This window comes from Bubalus kerabau, chromosome 2 (assembly GCF_029407905.1).
Source record: "Bubalus kerabau isolate K-KA32 ecotype Philippines breed swamp buffalo chromosome 2, PCC_UOA_SB_1v2, whole genome shotgun sequence".
NCBI lineage: Eukaryota > Metazoa > Chordata > Mammalia > Artiodactyla > Bovidae > Bubalus > Bubalus kerabau.
The window spans coordinates 180,678,967-180,703,028 of record NC_073625.1 but is presented as its reverse complement, the minus strand read 5'-3'; the positions used below and the strand labels follow the sequence as shown (position 1 = coordinate 180,703,028).

At 48.8% G+C, this 24,062-nt stretch overlaps 1 protein-coding gene across 1 annotated transcript in view; it reads left to right on the top strand.

Annotated features, from left to right (window-relative positions):
* The window catches only part of EPHB1 (EPH receptor B1), a 462,131-nt gene that overhangs the window by 133,926 nt on the left and 304,143 nt on the right, over nt 1-24,062 (top strand). Inside the window, exon 2 of the mRNA XM_055569620.1 lies at nt 3,304-3,368. Coding sequence (XP_055425595.1) covers nt 3,304-3,368 — 65 coding nt within the window. The remainder of the gene's footprint in view (nt 1-3,303; nt 3,369-24,062) is intronic.

Below are 24,062 nucleotides of genomic sequence, written 5' to 3'. Positions count from 1 at the left end.
AAACAAACTCAAGAAGTCTGTTCCTGTGCTTGTGTTCCTTCAGTTATACAAGGGGCACCACTCTTGATCCAACTCCAAGTGAGCTTGGATGGGCTAGTAAACCCAGCTCACTGTATTTGCTTTACTCCCCTGTTTGCAGTGAGAGCCCCCACTCCACTGGGAGGCAGAAGGCTGTCACGGTGGGCTGTGTAGTGTCAGGTTGTGAGGAGGTACCTCCCTGACCTGTTAGCACCTGTCCATACTGGTACCCATTGAGATACCCTGGACCCCATCTGCTGTGGGTGTAGTCCATGCAGATCACCATGGGGTGGTTCTGGGGTCCCTTCATTAGACCTGTTCTGGCCCAAAGACTCTGTCTGCTCCATCTATGCCATATCTGCCTGGTGGGGTCACTCCAGGCTGGGGTGCTGGGTGTCCAAGGCCCTGTCACCTGGACAGACTCCCACCATCCCTTCTCTGGGATTGAGCACCAAGAGACAAGGGCATAGGACACCCCGTGGCTCAGCACAGCTCCTCATTTATCACTTTATTTTCACTGCCTCAGTCCTGCCCGCAGGGTAGTTTCTTCCTAACCCTTTGGTTTATGCCAGGAATTCTTTTGTTTCCTGCTGCTGCTGCTACTGCTAAGTCGCTTCAGTTGTGTCCAACTCTGTGCGACCCCATAGACGGCAGCCCATCAGGCTCCACCATCCCTGGGATTCTCCAGGCAAGGACACTGGAGTGGGTTGCCATTTCCTTCTCCAATGCATGAAAGTGAAAAGTGAAAGTGAAGTCGCTCAGTTGTGTCCGACTCTTCGAGACCCCATGGGCTGCAGCCTACCAAGCTCCTCCGTCCATGGGATTTTCCAGGCAAGAGTACTGGAGTGGGGTGCCAGTGCCTTCTCCGTTTTGTTTCCTAAGGGGCCCAAATTTCTGCATTCATACTTCCCATCTCCTGCCTGAAATAGAGAACAGAGAATGACTGTTCACAGGGCGTGGAGGGATGTTCAGGAGAAAAGGAAGCAGAGTAGGAAGAAACCAGAGCAACACGTCAAGTCTGTGTCCTGTGCCCATGTTTGTTGAGCCTCCTGTTCAGCTAGGGTGTGCTGTGCCCGGTGCTTTGATACATGCCTTGGAAAGTTCAAGTGCATAAGACACCTCCACTAGCCTAAAGAGCACCATTGTGTGATTTTGAAAGGTGCCCTTCTGGAACTCTGCACTCCCATGCCAAAAAAAAAACAAAACCCTCACAATTATATATTTGACTCATAGCTTCTAACTTAGGCAAAACTTAACTCAAAATACATCATAGACCTAGGTAGGAGAAAAACCTTTGTAGTCTTAGGTTAGGCAAAGATTTTTTAGGTGTGATATCAAACTATAAAAGAAAAAAGTTGATAAATTAGACTTCTCCAAAGTTTAAAACTTCTGTTCTTTGAAAGATGCTATTAAAGGAATGAAAAGATAAGTCATAAAGTGGGATAAAATATTTGTAGACCATCTGGTCTGATAAAGGACTTGTATCCAGAATAAAGAAACTACCAAAGTCAACAATAAGGAAACAACCCAATTTAAAAATGGAAAAATATCAAACAGACACTTCACTAAAAGATATACAGATGACAAGAAATCATGTGAAAAGATGCTTAATATCACCCTTCATTGAGGAAATGAAAATTCAAACCACAATGAGATACCACTGCACATCTGTTAAAATGGCCAAAATTAAAAGTGACTGACCATGCCAAGTGTTGGCAAGGATGTGGATGAACTGGAACTCTCATACGCTCTCATGTAATAGCCCCCAAATGGAAATGACAAGTGAATCAGTAGACAAAATGCAATCTCTCCATACAGTGAAATACTACTCAGCAATGTAAAGGAATGAAATATTGATGCACACAAACACGGTGAATCTTAGTTATGCTGAGCTAAGCCAGATTAAGAAAATATACTACATGATTTCATTTATATAAATTTCTGGAAAATGCCAGTTAACCTATAGTGACAAAAAACAGATTACTTATTGCCTGGGGACAGTGACAGGGTAGGGCAGGGGCAAGAGGGGAGGAGGGGTTACAGAGGGACAGGAACCTTCTGGGAATGATGGCTATGTTTCTTGATTGTGGTGATGGTTTCATGGGTATGAATATATGTCAAAACTTATCAAATTGTATGCTTTAATTATGTGCAGTTTATTGTATGTCATTTCTACCTCAGTAAAGCTGCTGTTTAAAAAAAAAAGAAAAGGATTTCTCTGGTGGTCTTGTGGTTGAGACTCTGCTTCCAGTGCAGAGGGCACGGGTTCAGTCCAGATCCCACACGCCGTGTAGTACAGCCAAAACACACAACCCCCCCTACACAACAAACAAACCCCCTGCAAACAAAAGGGCATTTGGACTTGCTGATCAAAGCTCTAGTCAGGTTTTGGGGAGAAGTTTCCATCGAGAGGTAGGGCTGACAGCAGTCAATAATAGACTGAAAAGGAAAGAAAGAAAAAAGAAAAAGCTGCCCCACTTTAGGACACTTCACTGCTATGTGCCCAAAAACAGTTGTAGTAAATATCAGCTCTGTAATTGCTACATGGTGCCTGGTGATCTTGGTGTATGTACTGTAGCCACCTTGGTGCCCTTGGGAGCTCATAGCCAAGTCAGGGTGTCCATCTTTCCCTTACTGGCCAGAGGGATTGGTGACCAGGAAGCAGGCCCCTGGGGTCTGCGATGTGTGTTTGTGTTTGGGGTGAGGCCTTTGCCAAAGCCTCATGAGCTTTCAGCAGAGTCTTGGGAAGGGGGTGGCTGTGTATCTGGGCCCAGAGGCAAAAGGACCTGCAGGAGGATGGAGTGTTGGGGCCAGAGAAGTTGAAGGGAAATCAGCTGAGAGTGTCAACGTGGATGCCTAAGGGGAAGCAGAGGAGAGGAGTGGGGAGAAAGGAGTAGGGAGTCAGAAATCAGAAGGAGGTGGCTGAGAAAGACTTGCGGAGGGAATTAGGCTTGGCTCTTGGGTCAGCATGGCCTGTGGAGAACACATAGGTTGAGTGATGTGAGAAGATGCCATGTCTCGGGATTAAAGTGATGAGTAGGCAGATGACGTCACACATCATCCCCCAGGTGGCTTGGGGTCATTCAGTAGAGCCTTAGCATCAGGACACCTGAGATCTGTACCTGACTCTGCCATGAGCTGTGTCCTCCTAGCAGATCTCTTCCCCTCAGCCGTAGGCTCGGCAGAGGAGCCCCAGGGTTCCTAGCACTGACATTTACAGTCCTAAGTAACTTCACTGTCCAGTAATTCTTCTGACGCACCATTTTTTTCTTTTTTGACCTTCAGAAACTTTAATGGACACCAGGACGGCTACTGCAGAGCTGGGCTGGACCGCCAATCCCGCATCAGGGGTGAGTGTCAGACCATCTGTCCTCCTGTCCTGATGAGCAGTCATGGGAGCAGGGCCTGACTTGCCCCTCTGGGATGTGGATTACAGGTGTGAATGGCTTTGTCCGTGGCCCATCCGCAGAGAGGCAGCAGCAGGTGGCTAAGGCCTGTGTGGGACTGGGGCCAGTGGCTGCCAGTAGTTGGGTGTTCAGGTCAGTGGTGGTGGGGAGATCCGGATGCCCCTGGGGCTGAAGAGGGGCCAGGGCATGAGGAGGAGCTCGAGTTCAGAAAGGCTGAGGCTCTCTTTCACCTGGTGCTGCCTTAGAGCAATGTTCTGGATTCATTTGTTCAGTGTTATGCACCTGGTCAGAATCTGTAGCTGCAAAGATGAATACTCTTGAGGAGCTCATGACCTCCTGTGGGATCCAGCACATGCATGGATGAGCTGAAATGTATCCCTCCTGGGTGGCAGTGGGGAGACTGACAGCCAGGTGTGGGCACAGAACTGAAGCGAGACACTTTAGAGGGAGACAAGAAGCCTTTACAAAAAAAAAAGTGCACTCAAGCTGGGCTTTGGAGAGTGAGTAGGAGTTTGACAGGCAGTAAATAGGGAGTCTGGAAAGATGTTCCAAGTATGAGGAATAGCTGGTTAAAAGGGGTGGGAGTCATGAAACGACATAAGATCAAGAGTCTGTGCGTCTGGACCATGGGAGGGTGTAGATAGTGCTGAGGTAGGGCTGGGCTGTGGATGGGGCAGTGCACAGCGTGGGGAACTGGGACTGCCCTGCTGAGTTAGCCATGTGGCTTTCTCCTATAAGTAAAGGATGGATCTTGTCACACTTGCTGACATGATTGTAGGGAACAGTTGACAGAAGGCGCTTTCAGCTGTCTTGGATGGGTCAGAAGCATCAGATTAAAATGGGATACTCAGGACAGTTGGAGCAAAGCTAAGCAGGAGGCCTTGGTAGCATTTGGCAGTGGGTGAAGACATTGGGGTGGGGAAAGGCAGAGGGAGGAAGTGGGATGGGATTCACATCTCAGGCTCGAGTGGCTGGCTCTCTGTGAGGCTTAATCACGAAAGGAGGGGACAGGAGGAGTGCATGGACTCTTCATCCCCGCGAGGGGTTGAGGCAGGGGCAGGGTTAGCTGGATCTTCTCATTAACCCTACACCTTCTCTCTCCTCCCTGCCTTTGGTCACCTCCAACCTGCAGCCTCAGGCCGCTCTGCAACCCAGGGTGTGAGTCACAGCTGGTCCTAAGTCTCCTGCTTATGTCTTAGGGACATTGGGATTCAGGTCCCAAGGCAGACTGAGGCCTCAGCTGCGCTTTCTCCCCGGGTTCTCACTTCTGGGTGCAGGTGTGGAGCCTTGTGGTAGCAGGGCAAGGTCTGAGGTGAACTGCGTTTCCCAAAGTGTGGCCAGGAGCAGGGGCCAATCTTGCCCACACCGACAAGTCCAAATCCTGCTGGGAACACTGCAGGCCCCCAGGAAACACCTCCTTCTCCCACAGGGGACCTCGTGAAAGCTGATGATGCAGCAGCTTTTCAAGCAGCCCAGACATTAAGGACTTGCCCCTCTTCTACAAGTTACATTGTTAGTGGAAGCTTTGCATGTTTTCTCCCATGACTTAAGTCATTGATGTGACTTTTGGTTCATTTTCTCCTTGATTTTTGTACATACCACCTGTCTTCTTTAAACTTCTGAACTCCTTCCCAAAGCAGGTGGTCCTTTTGGAAAATATTCCAAGTTAAGAGATCCCTGGAAGGGGATGAGAAGGAGTGAGAGGCAGGAGAAAACCAAGAGGTGGTCTTCTTACAGAAGCCCAGGGAGCAGGGGTCAAGGAGGAAGGGGGCAAAGGTGGCAGGTGCTGCTGGGCATTGGATGGTGCACTGGGCTTGGTTACAAGGACCCTGTTGGTGCCACATGCTGATGATTTCAGAAGGGATCAGGGTCAGAAGCCAGAAAGCAGGACATGGAAGGGTCAATGGGAGGTGAGGCGATGGGGCAGCCCGTGAGAGGAGGGAATGCAGAGCACGGCAGGCAGAGGGAAGGGAGGCTGTGGAGGCAGGCACCTCTCAGGGAACGGGATGCCTTTGTTGTTGAAATGGCAGGACAGAGAGATGGGAGGACTCGGGATTGGTATAGAAGCCGTAAGATAAGAAGTCTTTTAATTTCCCATCTTCTCTCTGAGGTTGGAGGGGCGGTTGGGAGAGTGGAGGTGGGGAGTCTCAAGTAGCAGGTTTTAGAAAGGAGGCAAAGGTGTGAGGTAACTGCCACTGCTGAGAGTCTGGACTCTTTGGAAGGAAGGTGGCTACAGTAAGGACCTAGTCGAGGTCCAGGCTGTGTGTGTGACAGCCCCAATCAGGGGCACCTGGAGGCGGTGTGGCAGTGGCGTCATTCTTACTTGTGCTTGTGCGAGAATGGTGGGCCTGGAGGGTCAGAAGCTGAGGACGTTGGCGGGAGGGGGTCAGCATCTTGTAGCGTGACATTGCCCCACAAAGAAGAAGAGTGAAGCCAGGACCGTTGTGACAAAGTACAGAGGCCCAGCTGGGGCTCTCAAGGAGACTGGAGGAGGACTGGAGGCCATGGCTTTGAATCAGGGCTTAACTTTAAGACACACAGAGTACTTCTGGGTGATAAAGGGATCTGGGGAGTGGGGCCAGGGTCCGGCATTTGAGAAGCCAGGAGGCTGGGTGAATAGTCTGCATTTTCCTGGGATCCAGTAGGGGAGGAGATGAGCCCCGCCCCAGCAACCCAGAAGGAGAGCAGATTGTCCCTCAGATGGCCCCTGCAGTCAGGATACCATGCGTGCGGAAGATGTTGATGTGTGGGTGGGCATTGTTCTGGTAGCCTGGGGGTCTCCAGGGAACTGGTAGACCTGGTCCAGAAGGGGTACCATGATTCCACCAGGGCGCCCAGCTGGCATTGCAATGAACCTATCCACGGTGCATGGCCTGTGAGGCAGGCTCCCCAGATAGAGGCCAGGAGACTTCCTTTTATGGTTTCCCTGGATATCTTCACCTTTATACTCAAGGACTGCCAGATGCGGGAAGGGTTTTGGACTGCCCACCCACACATAGCCTGCAAATTGTTTTCAGTTATATCTCTGGAAAATGGATTATAATATTGCATGTCAAAACCAGAAAGTATTTCTGCTCAAATGGCAAAATGTTGCTTTATAATCTAATTGCAGCTTTAAATTAAAGCCTTTAGGTTTAACCCGTATTAGAGGCCACCTGGTGAGCAGAGGGAGAAAATAACAAATATATTTATGAAGTAACAGATGCTGGGAGGATGAGGGGCTGAGCTCCCATCAGAGGGCATCCCAGGACCCTCACCCATGACCCTGTGAATTCCACCCTCCTCCCTTGGGCTGCCTTCACTTACCTCTCCCTAACCCTTCTTTACCGTCCTGCTCCAAAAGGGTCCTGACCTTCACATGTTGATGTGAAGCTCTGGGCAGGAGGGTGCTCTGAGAGGTCCTGTGGTCAACACTGAGGGCGGTGCTCAGCTGCCACAGGGCTCAGTAAGTGCTAGTTCTCATGGTTTCGTGGTCCACCTTAGCAGCCGTCCCCATTCCTAGAGGTGTTTCCCCGGGTGGCTCAGTGGTAAAGAATCCGCCTGCTAATATAGGAGACATAGATTTGAGCCCTGGGTCAGGAAGATGCCCTGGAGAAGGAAATGGCAAGTCACTCCAGTATTCTTGCCTGGGAAATCCCATGGACAGAGGAGCCTGGCGAGCTATAGCCAGTGGGATCACAAAGAGTCAGACAAGACTGAGTGGCTGAACAACAACCACTGTTCCTAGATGCTGCCTGGCCCTCTCCCCTCTTTTCCTTTTTCCCTCTCCCCTTTGCATCCCTGTCCCTCAATTGTCAGTTCCGTTCCCCTCCCCTCGGGGAGCCCTCCGGGGTGCCCCTCCCCACCAGAACTCCACGGTAGGGGCCCTTTTCCTAAAGCAGAAGGCTTGCTGCCAACTCCTAACTGTCCATCACTCTGTGAGCTAAACCTGTGTTGTTGTGTGCTTCCTCCCACTGGGCAGAGACAGGAGTGGCTTCATCTGTCCCCAGGCCAGCAGGGGCCAGGCTTCAGTAAATGTTTGTCGGCCACATAAAAGGGGGAAGGAGCAGCGCATTCATGATACTTCCTGCATCTTCAACCCAGAGTTCTAAACTCAGGAGATGCTCAGTTTAGGTTTATTGTAGCCCAATAAAATGTTTTTTTGTAGGCCTCCCAATACCCAATTGATTGTCAGTATCTTTTAAAGAAATTTAATCAGTGATACAGATAGAGCTACCTTTCCTGCGATGAGCATGACGGAGAAGACCAGGACGCTCTCCAGAAGGTCCAGCTTCTTTCACACACTGGCTGTGATGGATAAGGAAGGCAAGCTGGGTCCCTCTGATAGTGAGGCTTATTCAGCTTGCTTGTTGGAAATCAAAGCAAGGCCTTTTACTTTTGCAGAATATTGCCAGGGCTCCTTGGCTATTTGCATGTGGGCAGCCAATAGCCTCTGTGTGGGAGTCTGTGATTGTGTAACATGTGGCCACCGTGTGAACATCTACAGATCCTGAGTTACCTTGAAAGAGCACTTCACGGGCTTCCAGACTCCACCTCCATCTGTGCTACCCTGTGGAACCACCTTCTCACAACCTGTGACATGTTCTGTTTGCCACATTAATATTGGCAAATCTTCATCGTGGGAAGGTGGGAAGGTTGATAGAGGAAAGATGCAAATGAGTCTGGAGCCAAGCCTGACGAGCCTTCAGGTTGAGCAGGCTGCGTGTGTGTGAGCCTGTGCTCCGTGTGCGTATATCTGTGTGTGTGTGTGTCTGTGCATCTGTGTATAAATATGTGAAGTGTGTGTTTATATATGTGTGCATCCAGGTATGTGTGCTGTGCTGTGCTAAGTCGCTTTAGTCGTGTCCGACTCTTTGCGACCCTATGGACTGTAGCCCGCCAGGCTCTTCTGTCCGTGGGATTCTCCAGGCAAGAATACTGGAGTAGGTTGCCATGCCCTCCTCCAGGGGATCTTCCTGACCCAGGGATTGAACCCATGTCTCTTGTGTCTCCTGCCTTGGCAGGTGGATTCTTTAGCACTGGTGCCACCTGGAGAGCCCATATCCAGTTTTATGTATGTCTATGTGTATGTGCCTGTGTGTATATGTGCATCTGAATATTTCTGTGTGATATGTGTGTGTGTATTTCTATGTGATACGTGTGTGAGTGTATGTGTTTGAGGGTGTGGGTGTATGATGTTAAATGAGCTGATTTCACCTTATGCCTCTGCAGGCAGTTTCCAGAGTTCTGGAAAGATCATAAGTGATGAGAGTATTATTGGACTAAGTGGAGAGCTTCTGGAGAGGCCAGTGTGTAGGGCACAGCCCTCATTTGAATACCTGTGTATGTGTCTGATAAATTAACCCTCCTCAAACAGGATGCACGCCCATGAGAACGGCACACGGGGTCTGTCCTTCCCCACAGCCCTCCCGGGGACCCTCCTGGCTGTTCCCTTTCCCCATCTACCAGTTCCAGGCACCCTCACTGGCTGCCACATCCTGGAAGTAAGGACAGCACACTTAGGAGAGAAATCTACTCTAATAGCGCCCCATTTGTTCCAAGGCCAAGCAAAATCAATGAAATTTAGTTGGCCTGATAGGTGTGAAGGTTATGGTGCAGCAGAGAAGGCTTCAGGCCCTGGCATCAAATAATCTGGCTCCTGTTCCTGCCCTGCAGTTCCCTGGCTGTGTGATCTTGGCCCATCACCGAGACTCCTTTAGTCCCAGGGTCTCCTCTGCTCAACAGGGCGAGGATGGGAACGATTCCGTATATGCAACCGTGTCGACAAAAAGTTTTCCTGGGTAAACACTCAGAAAGTGTTAGCATAGTACTCACCCTCTGGAGGCCTGGATTTTCTCTCTTCTTCTTTCGATGACTCAATCATGCTAATTAAGACAGAAAAGCCTGAGCTAAATTAGGCAAATCCAGGAGACATTTAGCTCTGGGCAAAATGATTTTGTGAATGGAGTTGTATGGTGTTTGAATTTCCGGCCATTGCAGGGGCAGGCGAGCAGAGGGGAACAGAGTTGGGCATCCTTTTTCAGATTGGTACCCCTGTCTGGGACTCGGGAGCATTGGAACTGGTCACTGATTGCTGGGAGCCACACTTCAGGATCAGTCAGGGTTTCCTGGTGGCTAGGGACAGGAAAACACAAGTCAGTCTTAAGGGAGGTATCTTGGCTTATGTGAATGAATGGTCCAGGGGATGATGTGGCTTCCTGTGTGGCTGGGTACAAATCCTTAGATCAAGCTGTGTCTCTCCCCACCACCTTTCTCCTCTCTCTGCTCCCCTGGTGTTGGCTCCTTGCTGAGCTTTCTCTTGGTCATAAGTCTGCAGAGGCTCCAGCTCCTACAATCTCATCCATCATCCCCTGGGGAAGAGCCAGTACCTCCTCTGGGATCCCCCAGCAGAAGCCCTGGAATTAGCTCTGAATGGGCCTGACTATATCAGTTTGGCTCCCACACCTGCCCTGACCCAGTCCCTGCATCCAGGAAGTACTGAGTGGTACTCTCAGGGCCTGTGTTCCAACCCTGTGCTGGGCTGAGCTCACCAGAAGCCTTGGGCTGAAGGGCTGGAGGGAGTACTTCTCCAGAGGAATTGGGATGTGGGTACCAGAAAGCTGAATAGTTGCTGGGCACAGATCAGATCAGTTGCTCAGTCGTGTCCGACTCTGCGACCCCATGAATCGCAGCACGCCAGGCCTCCCTGTCCATCACCACCTCCCGCAGTTCACTCAGACTCAGGTCCATCGAGTCAGTGATGCCATCCAGCCATGTCATCCTCTGTCGCCCCCTTCTCCTCCTGCCCCCAATCCCTCCCAGCATCAGAGTCTTTTCCAATGAGTCAACTCTTCTCATGAGGTGGCCAAAGTACTGGAGTTTCAGCTTTAGCATCATTCCTTCCAAAGAAATCCCAGGGCTGATCTCCTTCAGAATGGACTGGTTGGATCTCCTTGCAGTCCAAGGGACTCTCAAGAGTCTTCTCCAACACCACAGTTCAAAAGCATCAATTCTTCGGCGCTCAGCCTTCTTCACAGTCCAACTCTCACATCCATACATAACCACAGGAAAAACCATAGCCTTGACTAGACGAAGCTTTGTTGGCAAAAGTAATGTCTCTGCTTTTGAATATGCTATCTAGGTTGGTCATAACTTTCCTTCCAAGGAGTAAGCGTCCTTTAATTTCATGGCTGCAGTCACCATCTGCAGTGATTTTGGAACCCAGAAAAATAAAGTCTAACACTGTTTCCACTGTTTCCCTGTCTATTTTCCATGAAGTGGTGGAACCGGATGCCATGATCTTCATTTTCTGAATGTTGAGCTTTAAGCCAACTTTTTCACTCTCCACTTTTACTTTCATCAAGAGGCTTTTTAGTTCCTCTTCACTTTCTGCCATAAGGGTGGTGTCATCTGCATATCTGAGGTTATTGATATTTCTCCCGTCAATCTTGATTCCAGTTTGTGTTTCTTCCAGTCCAGTATTCTTGCCTTGAGAACCCCATGAACAGTATGAAAAGGCAAAATGATAGGATACTGAAAGAGAAACTCCCCAGGTCAGTAGGTGCTGGGCACAGCAAGAGGAAATTGAATACTACATCGCAAGGCCCCGTGTGTTTCACAGCCAGGAGTACGTCAGTCCTCACAACAGCCCCATTTTACAGAAGCGGAAACTGAAGCACTGAACAGCTGTTAAATTGCTTCTGATCACATGGCTGGAGAGTGCCATCTAACCCCCTGCTGTCTGCTCGCCTGCTGAAAACCACGCTGTACCCTCTCTCCTGGTAAAATGCTGCAGTGTCTCCAGAGAGTGGCTTCCAACGCAATTTCCAGTTTTGAGTTGCTGGAGGTCCGTTGAATTCAGGCTCAGTGTCTGAAAGATTTTCTCACAGTTAGGACACAGTGGTATCTTTTCCCTGAGCTGTTACCAAGGAGTAAGTACTGCTTTCTCCACTTCGAGGGGCCCTGCCTCCCAGCAGGTGGGCCTCCAACTGCCCTGCTCCCTCCCCCTCCCCCCGCTCTCCTGCCCTCTTCAGGTAAACCCCTGAGATAAGTCAGAGCTCCCACCCTGCGCCTCCCACCAACTCTTTATCTTTTTCTCTCGCTACCAAAAGGCCTGTAATTAGGAAACATTAGCAGGCTCAAAACAGCTTTCATACCTGAAACATCCTCTGTAATTGCACTCAGCAGTGCTCTTCTCTGGCTATTAATGTCACTTTTATGAAGCAATGAGGAACAAAACACCCCGAGGCACTTAAAACATTTTTTTTTATATATATAATACATGTCTTTTAGGAATGGAAGTTTAAAATCACCTGCTTGACAGAGACAGTGACAGACAAAGGCTGGGGGCTCAGGACAGAGCCATGGGCCCAGGGATCCATGGGGTTCAGACACTGCACTGGAAAGAGTGACAGCCCTGGGGTGGGTTGGCCAAGGCTGGTGGATCCCCTGGGATGAAAGGTGGGCCAGAAAGGGCACTCTTCTGCCTGACTTCATCATGTGTGGTTGCTGTCACTGGGTTTTTACATGAGCTGTCTTTTGTGGGCATGTGTGTGCCTTTGCCAGAGAGGTGATTAGAGTGTTACAGATGAGCAATGTCATTGGGTAGAATATGAATTATTACATTGAGTAGAATATTAATCATTGCACTGGTTGCAGAAGTGTTAGGGAACCGTTGACCGAAACTGCTCATCTTGGTTAGGCAAGATGATAACCACTTGCATGAGTTGTCTTACAACAAGAGGTCCCGATAAGGAACAGCATGCTGCCACTGAAAACTAACTGGGATAATTTGGAAGGGGCCCAAAGGAGGAAGGAGACTCCAACCCATAATATCTCCCAATAACCTCCCAGAATCCTTTGCACTGGAGTCCATCTTGGCTGAGAGATGTGAGTGCCACCAGGAAGGACCCAAGTCACATCAAATATGGGCACATGCAAGATGATTGGCCAGAGGTAACTGGGACACTAACCCTGTCACCGTAAAACCTGAGATTGTGAGCCACATGGCAGAGCAGTTGTCCTGGTTTCCCCTACCCTACTGCTCCCCACCCGGGTGCCCCTTCCCGATAACATTTTCTGCTTTGTCAGGGTGTGTGTCTCCTGACACAATGCATTTCTGAGTATTAGATAAGAGCCCACTCTCCAGCCCTGGAAGGGTTCCCCTTTCCTGCAACAGAAATGCACGCAGTATGACTGTGTGTAGGTTTGTGGAGGGAGGGATGTGAGGAGGAGTGGAGAGTGGGATGGATTAAGGGAGAGATGCTTCTTGACTCACTGTGTTAAAGAACTCCGGGAGTTGTGGTGGTTCACCAGAACCTGACTATCTGACAGATTTATTTTCTTGCTCTTGAAAATGGCTCACAGACTCATTCTTCAGTGGAGCGGGAGATATTTCTGTCCATAGAATCCGGGAGGGAACCCCAGAGGTCACCCATTCCCCCTCCCCCTCTCAGAGGTAGGCTTAACCCTCATTTGTCCAGACAGACAGATGTCTTTTCTCTAAAATCTTTTCCAGGAAGGCAGACCCCTGCCGTGCCCCTTGTCCAAACCCTGGGAACCTTTCTCCCACCGGTATGTGAAGCTGAGGACCAACTGCCTGGTGAAGGTCAGAGTGGACCTCAGGGCCCTGGAAGGAAACAGGGCTCCTGATGGAGCTGAGCGGGGTCCACAGGGTCTCGTTGCTTTGACAGCCCTGACTCACAGCTTCTCACTGGTCTCCTTGGTGAAAGAAGAAATCTATTACAGGAGAGGACAAAGCATGAGAAGAAAGGTGAAGCAGAGTTAAGAGACCTGTAGAAGATGGGCCAGGGTAAAACATGTGGAGAAAGGAGGCTCAGGGTTGGCAGCAGCCAGATGGGGACTCTAGCCTGGCTCTGGAAGGAGGCGCCTGACCTGTGCGGAAACAGGGAAGCCCTGGGATACACCTTTGACTTGACCCCCAGGTACAGCCAAATGTAAAAGAGTCATTTGGCCTGAATCCCACTGTATTTCTGGTAGCATCAAGGAACAAGCCCAGGATTTGGAGTCTGATGTGCTGGGTCTATTGCCATTTCCCTCTGAGTTCTTTAACTTCTGAGTCTATCTTCTGCCTCTTGTCACATGGCTAATGTAAGATCTTATTTACAGAGTGGTTGGCAGCATAAATTGTGTTTAGCTTCCTTGTAGACTCCAAGGCTCAGTCAATACCACTTGCCTTGACTAGTGCAGTGATTCTTGTCTGAGGGACTTAACTTGCCTGGGACGAGGGTGGGGACTTTTTCATTTAGGTGCAAATGAGTCACTGTGAGCCAGGTGGGCAGTGGCTCAGGTGGGGTCTTGTGAGTGGCTGGTTACCTATTCCTGGGGACCAACTACACGATGGAGGTACAGGAAGGGCAAATGCAAGTCACAGGTGATGGTGGCCTCATTGCATGCTGTTCCCGCCTGAGCACGTCTGCAGAAATGGGCTTATTCTGGGATCCCAGTTTTGAAAGGGACAATGGAAGACCTGGAGTGATGCCTGGCGGGGGTGGTGCCTGGTGGGGGCTGACCAGTGATTGTGTCTTTCAGAGAATGTTGGTTAGACCTGGGAACCTCAGCCCGGAAACAATCTGAAGCAAAGTCCAGGAGGCAAAGGCACGAGATCAAAGCCCTCCCCAGGCTTATCCAACCAAGCTCCAGCAGCCATGGTTTCTGAAGTAGATCACACACAGTGGCCACATTCCCACCGTTGGGGAGGAGGCAGGATGGGGGGACTGTGTCCCCTTCTAAGGCCAGATTTGAGTTTCCTGCACCCTGAGAATGGGCATGATGCCAGGAGCTCCTCTGGGAAGGCCAGTCTCTTCCTCCCCCTGTGCCTTGCTCCCTTGTTTCCAGGATGCTTCCCACTGGCCACGGCCAGCCTGACCCACTCTCAAAACTCTGCACCCATGGAATGGAGAGCCCATCTCCTTGGCCTGTAACCTAGGGTGCTGGCCTCGGCTCTGTGTTCTGAGCGGAAATCCATCCAAGCTGAAGGGAAATGCCATTGGTCTCTCTCAGGGGTAACTGCTCCTCAGCGATGATGGAGAGCAGGCCTGGGCAGAGAAGCACCGGGTTGGTGGGGCCTGGGGCCGGCAGCTCCCGCCCCTGCCTTGTTCGACAAGACCTTGTTGGGCAGCAGTGAGGACCGCATTCAATCGACAGCTTAAGATAATCACATGTGTGAGGTGCTGGGATAATGACAGCTGAATACCCTGCCGCTGTTGCCATAGTGACCAGCCAAGCACTGGTTCCCTCCTTTTTTTTCTTTCTTGTTTTCTGGGCCTCCTTGTTACAGGGCTGGCTGGTGGGGTGGGGGGACGGGTGAGTTTGGGAAATGGGAAAGAGGAGGAAAAGGGGGAGGGGAGACCCAAGAGGGGTAGCCCATTATATGCTCTTTAAATACCCCAGCTGGAGGTGTTTTAAATCTCAACAGAGACAGAGAGAAACAGTGTCTTAATCCCCAGCTCCCTGTGAATTATTTAAAGGGATCTTGTCAGAAGGATGAATTTGTCACTGTTTCAGTGTCAACAGCAGCAGCAGCTGTCATAATGGCTGAGGACCCCACTCCAGGCAGGGCCTGGTACCAAATGCTGCTGCCTGGGGGAAGCTACAGCAACCCGGGTCCTGTGGACAAGGAGCCTCCTCCCGAGGCGCAAGCCTGCAGTGTTTCTCCTGGTGCACTGGCAGAGACCAGAGTGTGAAATGTGCCCAGATGCCGAGATGCAAGCCATCTGGACCTTGGGCTGGCTGGCCTTGCCTTCGATGAATGTGGCTCCTTTGGCCCATAGCCATGGCATCTCTGAGCACTGCGGGGCACTCACTGGCTGGGAGTGGTCTGAGCTGACCAGGGTTCCTGTGGCCTTTGATGGGTGGGCATATACCCAAGGGAGGGCACACAGGCCCTGCTTAGGCCATAGTCAGTGTCCCCAACTTCATACAGTACCCACAGTCATGCATATACCCACAAGCATGCTTGCACACACATGCAAACGTGCACACATCAAAGATGAGGCTGAGGTGCAGACAACTAGAGGGACAGGAGAGAATCATAGATGATACGCATCATGGAGGGAGAGCAGTCTTTCTAAGAAAAGTGCCAGGAGCTCAGAGAGGCTAAGCCTAAGGCTGTGGCTGATAGCCACAGCTCACGGGGGTCTCGGATCAGGCTGAGGTCCCTCACATGCATTTTCCATTTAATCCTCACAGCCATCTGGTGAAGTAGTTCCATACTCTGAGTATCCCTGTGTCCGAGGTGGACACTGAGGCTCAGGGAGGTTTAGGGGTGTGCCATGGTCACAGGGCTGGGTCTCACTGACTCCAGAGCCTGTGCATTCAACTCCTGAGGGTCAGGGTTGGCAGGGTGACAGCAGGGCTTTATCCCAACCCACTGTTGGCCGACACAGACACTTCCAGGCAGTCTGCACAGATCATGTTTGGGCTCATCTCTCTCACTCTCACCTCAGCCCAGTATTTCTTGCATTTTTCCACCATCCAAACTTCCAGAAGAATTTTGTTGAGATTGCCTTGGGAAACAATGACTGTGTTTTCCAGACTCTAATTCTTTCCATATGCTAATTGTGTTCTTTGCCCCCATCCCCTGCTCTTCTGCCCCTTTAGGAAATTCATTGCTTTGTGCCCTCTCAGAGCTCTGGGCTCTCAGAAGCAACGCCTGCCCCAAGCCAGGTGCCCAGTTCCTTGGCACATTACATAGGGCCATGGTAATGAATAGGGGCCATCCATGTCCCCCCAGCAGCTCAGCACATCTGGGAGGTAAATGGAGCATGTTGGGAGGTGAGGTGGTGCGCACAGTCCTCAGGGGAGCCCCTGAGTAAATGGCTGCCTTGCTTGGTTGGTGCGCTAAATGGTAGATCCCTCTGGGCTTGTAGGAGTTTATGCCCCATGGACTACATTTTACATTTTAATTAGCCCTCGAGCTTGTCTAATATCCAAGCTCTTTCAGGCTTAGTTTACTGTCTACACAGGACCTGTGTCCTTAGGATCCAGGGCATCCGGTGATGCTGGCTCCAGTCTGGTCAGAGCAATCTGCAGCCCTGAGGAGTCTCTGGCCTCCTGTATGTTCTGTGCTTCCCGGGCCTCAGTGGGCTTCTCTTCCTGCTCAGAGGGCAGCCATCTTTTACTGGGAACCTAAAAGCAGAACTTTGAATTTTCCCTGATTGTCATACTGTGTAACTCAGACTGGGACTTGAATCCAGTCTTTTAACTGAAGTCACACACCTGGTCTCAGGTCTTAATGAGGTTCAGGTTTTTCATGTCTCATTGTAGAAAGAATTCAGTGAGAGACAAAGTGATAGGTAAGGAGTGGATTTAGAGAGAAACCTACTCCGCAGACAAGAGTATGGGCCACCTCAGAAGGTGAGAGCAGTTCCCCAAAATGATGTGGTTAGTTTTTATAGGCTGGGTAATATCACAGGTTAATGAGTGGGAGGATTAGTCCAGTAATTTTGGGGAAAGGCAGAGATTTCCAGGAATTGGGGCCCTGCCTACTTTTGGGTCTTTGATAGTCGGCCTTGGAACTGTCATGGCTCTGGCAGGTGTGTCATTTAGCTTGCTGGTGTGTTACAGTGAGTGTAAACTGAGGCTCAAGATCTAGTGGAAGTCGACTTGTGGTCATCTTAAACCTATTTGGTTCTAATCAAGATCCCAGATAGCTCAGTGGTAAATAATCTGCCTGCCAATGCAGGAGACTCAGGAGATGTGGGTTCGATCCCTGTGTGGGGAGATCTCCTGGAGAAGGAAATGGCAACTCATTCCAGTATTCTCACCTGGGAAATCCCATGGACAGAGGAGCCTGGTGGGCTATAGTCCTTGGTACTGCAGAAGGTCAGACATGACTGAGTGACTGAGAACATATGCAGGGCTTATGTCATTCTTTCAAAGATTGTGCCCTGCCCCCTTCCTTCGTTTCAACTGGGCAGTGCCAGGGGAGTTAGGATCCTATGGGGCATAGCGATGGCAACCATTTGCAAAATAGCAGGTTCCTTCAAACACAAGTTTGTGCCCAAATGCAGACAGGGGACCAAAGTCTGTGAGTTGTGTCGAATTTTGTCTCCTTGTGGTCTGAACTGGTGGCTGGCAGTGACCCAGGGATTGCCTGATGAGAGAAGGAGACCCATGCTGAAACCTGGCCAGAGGCAGTCCTGGAGATTCTGGGAGAGGCGGAGAGAAGGTTCCTGGCTGTCCCTCTGGGTCGGTACACAGACTGAGTTCAGCTTTTTAGTCTCGGCATTTCCTGCTGACTGAATGGCAGGATTATTTATCTAAGATGGAGGAGACGATTTTTACACCTTCATGCGTGAGTCAGAAGTGGATGCTGAGGTTAACATGACAGCCGTGCTGCTGCTGATGGTAATGATGATAGTTGGTACTTAGTAAATGGTAGTTACGTGCAAGCTCAGTGCTACGTGGTTTTTTTATCTAGGTGATGATCTTTCAATCTTCCTGACACCCTGCAGGGCAAAGAGTATTTTGCAGTTGAGGAAACTGAAGCTCAGAAAATTGTGTGTGGTCACAGAGCTGTAACTGGCAAAAGTGGGGTTCGCCTGTCCCCGCCAACCTCTCCCACCTTCCCTCCTCCCACCTTTTCCCTACCCCGTGCCACTTGGCAGCCACTCTGGCATCCTGGCTTTCTCGGCTATGTGCCAGGAACACTCTTGCTCCAGAGAGTGTATTCTTATTCCCTGAGCCTAGAGTGCTCCTCCCTCATCTCCCCTCTAAGCTGGGGGCTCCTGAGAGTTGTTCAAATCTCTGCCTGAAAGGAGATCTCTGACAACCCCGCTGCCAGCTGTTGCTTTCTAGCCCCTTCCTGCTCCTCAGTAGTATTTAACACTGTTCAACTTTATATTACTAATTCATTTGCTCATTCATCCTCTGGTTTGCTCCATTAGATTATCAGGCCCATGGGGCAGGACTTTGTCTCTTAGTCCCTGCTGTGTCACACTAACACCTAGATCAGTGCTTGGGGATGTGTTAGGTGTTCAATTCTTTACTTTAAAAATGAGTTAAATGAGCGGGGTTGGAAACCCATCAGAATAGCCTCCTGTTAGACTGAGAGAGCCCAAAAAGCCAGTTTCAGTGATTTCTGTGTCTAGAAGAGCCTGTGTCTAGGACAGGCCCTGTATAAATGGCTTATTCTCAGCGGTTGCTTCAATACAACACCCTGGCAGACACTGGGCATTCTGGGAGGGGCCAGGTTGGCCCAGGAAGATGCAGCAGTCCAAGGAAGGGCTATCAACCATAGATCTTTCCAGAACTCCATGTCTGGAACTGTCTTCAGAGGCACAAGTAGAATCAGAACCTCTTAACTTCATTTTAGAGTGGTTCTTCATTTTTGATCAAGATGTAGTATTTCCTAGCTTTCTCATCCATCTAACTCATCAGATTGGGGTCCAGATGACCTTTGTCTGTTTCTGAAATCCACCTCCATTCTTGGAGGATGAAGAATGTATTAGAAGGATGTCCTAGAAGGTGGTGTCGATGGACCAGTAGATAGGGTTCATGGCAGTGGTTTTGAAGGAGAACAGTGTATTTTACACGCATGCAGTTGCCCAAACAGCAAATGTCAATAGTCACTCCAGCCTCCTCCAGATCAACAGACCTGTAGGTTCTGATTCCAACAAGCCAGTCAGTCTGAGAAACTGAGATCCTGGAGGAACCTGGAGGCATCTTTTTCATACATCAATGTCCTGATCTGAAAGCCTGAACAAGTGCTTTCTAATGGGTGCATTGCTTTCTTTATTAGGTTTATCTCAAGGACAGATGGTCTATTGGCATCAGTAATAATGCCCTTTCAAAGGCTATTAGTATTCTGCTGGTTGTGCAAGGCTGCTTTGATTCTTCTTCTCCCAGGGACAAGTTAGCCTGGTGACACCTGCTCTAAGTCCCCAGCCAAGGACCAGGGGCTGAGGAACAGACCAGGACCTCGCTTGTCCCCTCAGTTTGTCTGTATTTATTGAGGGCTGCTGCTGCTGCTGCTAAGTCGCTTCAGTCGTGTCTGACTCTGTGCGACCCCATAGACAGCAGCCCACCAGGCTCCCCCGTCCCTGGGATTCTCCAGGCAAGAACACTGGAGTGGGCTGCCATTTCCTTCTCCAATGTATGAAAGTGAAAAGCGAAAGTGAAGCCATTCAGTCGTATCCGACTCTTAGTGACCCCATGGACTGCAGCCCACCAGGCTCCTCCGTCCATGGGATTTTCCAGGCAAGAGTACTGGAGTGGGGTGCCATTGCCTTCTCCGAGGGCTAGGCACTGGGAATAGGGGGTGAATTTCTGAGACTGCAGCAGGACTAGAGAGAGCAAGGTGGTGGCTTCCAGGAGATTACCTGGAGATGTCCAGGTGGCAGCTGGATAAATAACTCTGGACACTGGGAGGAGGTCAGTGATGGTCCCCACTGTGGTTACAGCCTTCTGTGTGGCTGAGATCACCCAGGATGAAAAGTGAGAGGAGAAGGGAGTAAGGGTGGAGCCCTGAGAAGCCTGTGGATTCCACTGGTCCCAGATATCCTGGACAAAAACCTTGTCATGTAATACCAGTGTTGCAAGGCTAAATGCACAGAATTACTTCACTGTCAACAAGAACTAATAAATTAGTCAAAACATAATTCCCTGTCCTCAAGGAGCTCACAGCCTGGAAGCAGAAACCAAAGCAATTAACGAATCGTTCAAAACACTCTATTATCCAATGCTAAATTGTGTGGAATAAGTTCAATCATACTTTAAGCATTTGGAACATGGTAGCTGAATAGAAGCTGGAAAGACATCATGGGGGGAATAAGACCTGTGTTCAGTAGCTCAGTCATGTCGACTCTTTGCAACCCCATGGACTGTGTAGCCTGCCAGCCTCCTCTGTACATGGGTTTCTCCAGGCAAGAATACTGGAGTGGGTAGCCATTCCCTTCTCCAGGGGATCTTCCAAACCCAGGGATCAAACTGGAGTCTCCTGAATTGGCAAGCAGTTTCTTTACCACTGCATCACCTGGGAAGCCCTATATAAGACCCGAGGCCCCTCAAAGCAATGTCTGCGGAGAGAGTTCAGCTCTGCCACCCATCAGTGGCCTGACTCCTGGCTACTGTTGAGTGTCTCTGAGAGTCAGTGCGCCCATTTGTCAACAAAAGGTCTTGGTCAACACGACCTATCATGGCTTCCTCCCAGGTTGTTATTCTCTGGTTCTGTGTCTTGGAGGAGTTGAGATGGGATGAGGATGGTGCAGAAGAAAGGTGCCAGAACATCAGCAACAACATCAGGGGCAGAAATAGGCACTGGCTCTGAGTGATGGGAGAGGATGTGGTCCTGGCTTAAGCCCTGGCCATCTCTTGCCTGGTCTGCTATCATTACTCTGACCAAACAGCAAGCCAGGGCATGAGTCCAGGAGTGAGGTAATGCCAGACTACTGCACGGCAGTGGAAAGCAACAGAGAGGCCAGATAGGAGCAACATTGTTCTGGAAGAAATGGCAAATTGTGGTGACAAATTGGGCATGAAGTTGCCAGGGGCCTACTGTGTGTGGATGATAGAGACCAGGCCATCATTGTTGGGTGTTGAGGGACAGGCTGTACCCAATAACCAAGAGTGCTTTTCAGAAAAAGCTGCGTTGAGGTATTAGTTACATATCATAAAATTCACTCATTTTAAGTGTACGAGTCAATGATTGTCAATTTACAGAGTTGTGTAATCACCATCCCATTTTAGAACATTTCCATCAGCTCCAGAAAAGACTCCTCATATCTGTTTGCAGTCACTCTCCTTTCCCATCCACGGTCTCAGTCAGGGAAGTACTAACACTCTTATGTCTATAGATTTGCCTTTTCTGGACTCATGTAGATAGAGAACCATACAATATGTGGTTGTTTGTGTCTGGCTTCTTTCACTGGGCAGCCGTGGTTTAGAGGTTGCATGTACCAGTATTTCCTTATTTTTTATTTCCAAATAGTACTCCATCATATAGCTATATCCCATTTCATATTTTTAGTAGTTTATGTGCTTACTAATTGTGTGGTTAGTAGTTTATGTGTTTACTATGCACATTAACATGGGGAAGACTCAGTCTCAGGTGTCATATTAAAGTCCAGTTGAGAGCTCCAAGAAGCGAGGACTGCAGTCAGATTGGCATCAAACTCTGGGTTGATCCTAGAAGTAGAATTTCTGGGTCAAATGATGTATCAGATCAGATCAGATCAGATCAGTCGCTCAGTCATGTCCGACTCTTTGCGACCCCATGAATCGCAGCACGCCAGGCCTCCCTGTCCATCACCAACTCCCATGTTGTATACATTTCTAATTTTGATAAATAAAACCAAAATTTTCATAGAGATTGTACCACTTCACCCTTCATCCAGCAATTTATTAGAATGCTTATCTCTGACACCCTCTCCAACATGGGGTGTTATCAAACTTTTGTCTGACCAAAAAGAAAAAAGTGTCAAAAGTATCCCCATGTGGCTAATTACCATTTTGGTTATATTGAATGAGGTTTAGCACGTTTTCATATGTTTATGAGCTGTATCTGTTTCTTTTAGTAAACAGTGTTAGTATGCTTTGCCCATTTTTCTGTTTTTTTTTTTTTTTTTTTTTTTTTTTTGATGTATAGACTTCTTAAAAAAAATCTATTAGGGGAAATTAACACTTTATCTGTGATAAATTGCAATAAATCTTTTCCCAGCATGTTTTCTTTTCTCTTCCTTTTGATTTTACCATGGCTATTTCCATCATGTTAATTAAAAAAAAAAAATTTGTATGGTGCTGACTTGTCCATTTATGGCTTCTGAGTTTCATGTCATCATTACTATACATATATTGTCTCTATGGTTTCTTTTAGTATTTTTATGGTTTCATTTTTAATGTTTAAATCTTTGATTCACTGGACATTTTTTCTGGAGTAAGGTAAGAAGTATGGATGTAGAACTATGTGTTTTTTCCAGATGGATACCTAGCTATTACAACAATTTTAAAAAATGGTTCACCTTTTCCCCACTGATTTGAGTTGTGGCCAACCTTCCAAATGGTGAGACCTATTGATTTGATATTTAGAACATCCCACCAGTTTCTCTGCCACATATAGGCTCAGGAGTGGCCTTTTTGCTATATTCTTACAGAGACTTGATATTTTATCTTTTTAATTTTTTGCCAATCTGATAAGCAAATGGAGGTGTTTTGTTGTTTTAATGGGAGGAGATAATTACAGAAAGGGACACAGGAGACAGCATGTTAAATGCCTAGAAGTGGAGGCTGAGAAACCTTTAGTAGGAGATTGGCTTTGGGAAGGGCAGTGAGAGCGCCCCCCAGAGACTGGAACCAGCACAGGTCTTAGGTCTGAATACCAATGGGGTTGTGTATCCAACGCTGGTGAAACCCATTTTTCAAGGATTGTGAAGCTGTGCACCTAGAGACACTGAGTCCCTCAAAGCTTGGTTAGGGAGGCAGACCTGATGCATGAAAGAGTATTAAGGGGACACATGGGTCTGGTCAAAGCACCCTCTCTCTGTCCCTCACCCCATCACCCCACCTCAACGTGATGAGAACCTAGAATTTCTGCACCAAGATACACTTTCAGTTTCCACCGGTCTGGTCCAACCCTCTGCCATCTCTCACTTGAAGCAGGAAAACTAAGGCCGGTTGTCCTGCTCATGTGCTCATCCAACCCAGGCTCTACTTTGCATCAGAGAACTCTTTTAAAAACTCAGCTCTGGTCACCTATATTTTCATCCCTAAAACTTATCAGTGCCTCAACTCTCAGGGTGAAATTCCCAAGTTCTCCATCAGACTCACCCTCTCTGCGGTCTTCTTCCTGCTACCTCTAGTTTTTTTTTTTTTTTTTAATGATTCTTCCTTCTTCAGTGGTGCCAGGACATTTCTTTCCACCACAGGGCCTTTGCACTTGCTGTTCTTGGGCCTCAGTGCTCTGTCCCTTCTCCTCCCCTCTCTGCTGGCAGCAGACGCGCATTTCTCCTGGCTGACTTCTATCCACCCATCCCTCTCAGCTTGGAGGGTCATCTCTGCCAGGCCTCTTGGCATCCTGAAATTTTCCCTCACGGCAGTTAGCACAGTTGTAATAATTTATTTATTTTAATAACCATTTGTCTAATTTCTGTTTTTCTCGCTAGATTATAAGCTTCATATTTCTGCATCCCCAGTGGCTAATGGAATGCCTGGCATAAAGTTGGCCTTCAGTAAATATTTTTTTCACTGATGGATGCATGAAGTAGAACTATAAAGCAATGGCACTGATTCCAAGTATCACAAGCAAATAATAATGTCTGGCCTCCCTGCTGGGAATGCTGTCCCACCCTCATCTTGAGTTACTCAAATCTTCTCTTTCAGGGCCCACAATCCTAATTGCCCCTTGCTCAGAGAGTATTTGTGTTTCCTCCAGCCCACTCTGATTGCTGTGTTTCTAACCCCTGTAGCTCTAGCAGGCAGAAGAATAAAAAAGGGAAAGAGACTTCATCATAGCCTTTCCCTAAACAACGAGGAATTATTTTTCTTTCTCTCAATTTCTTTCTGCTCTTTCCCTTTGAATATACAGCTGTATTCCCCCTAATTTGCTTTGATCACTCCCTTAGGAGCTGTCATGGAATCAATTAGATCTGTAGACTTTTATGACTCCAGGTCACCCAGTATGATTCCTCATTTTACAGATGA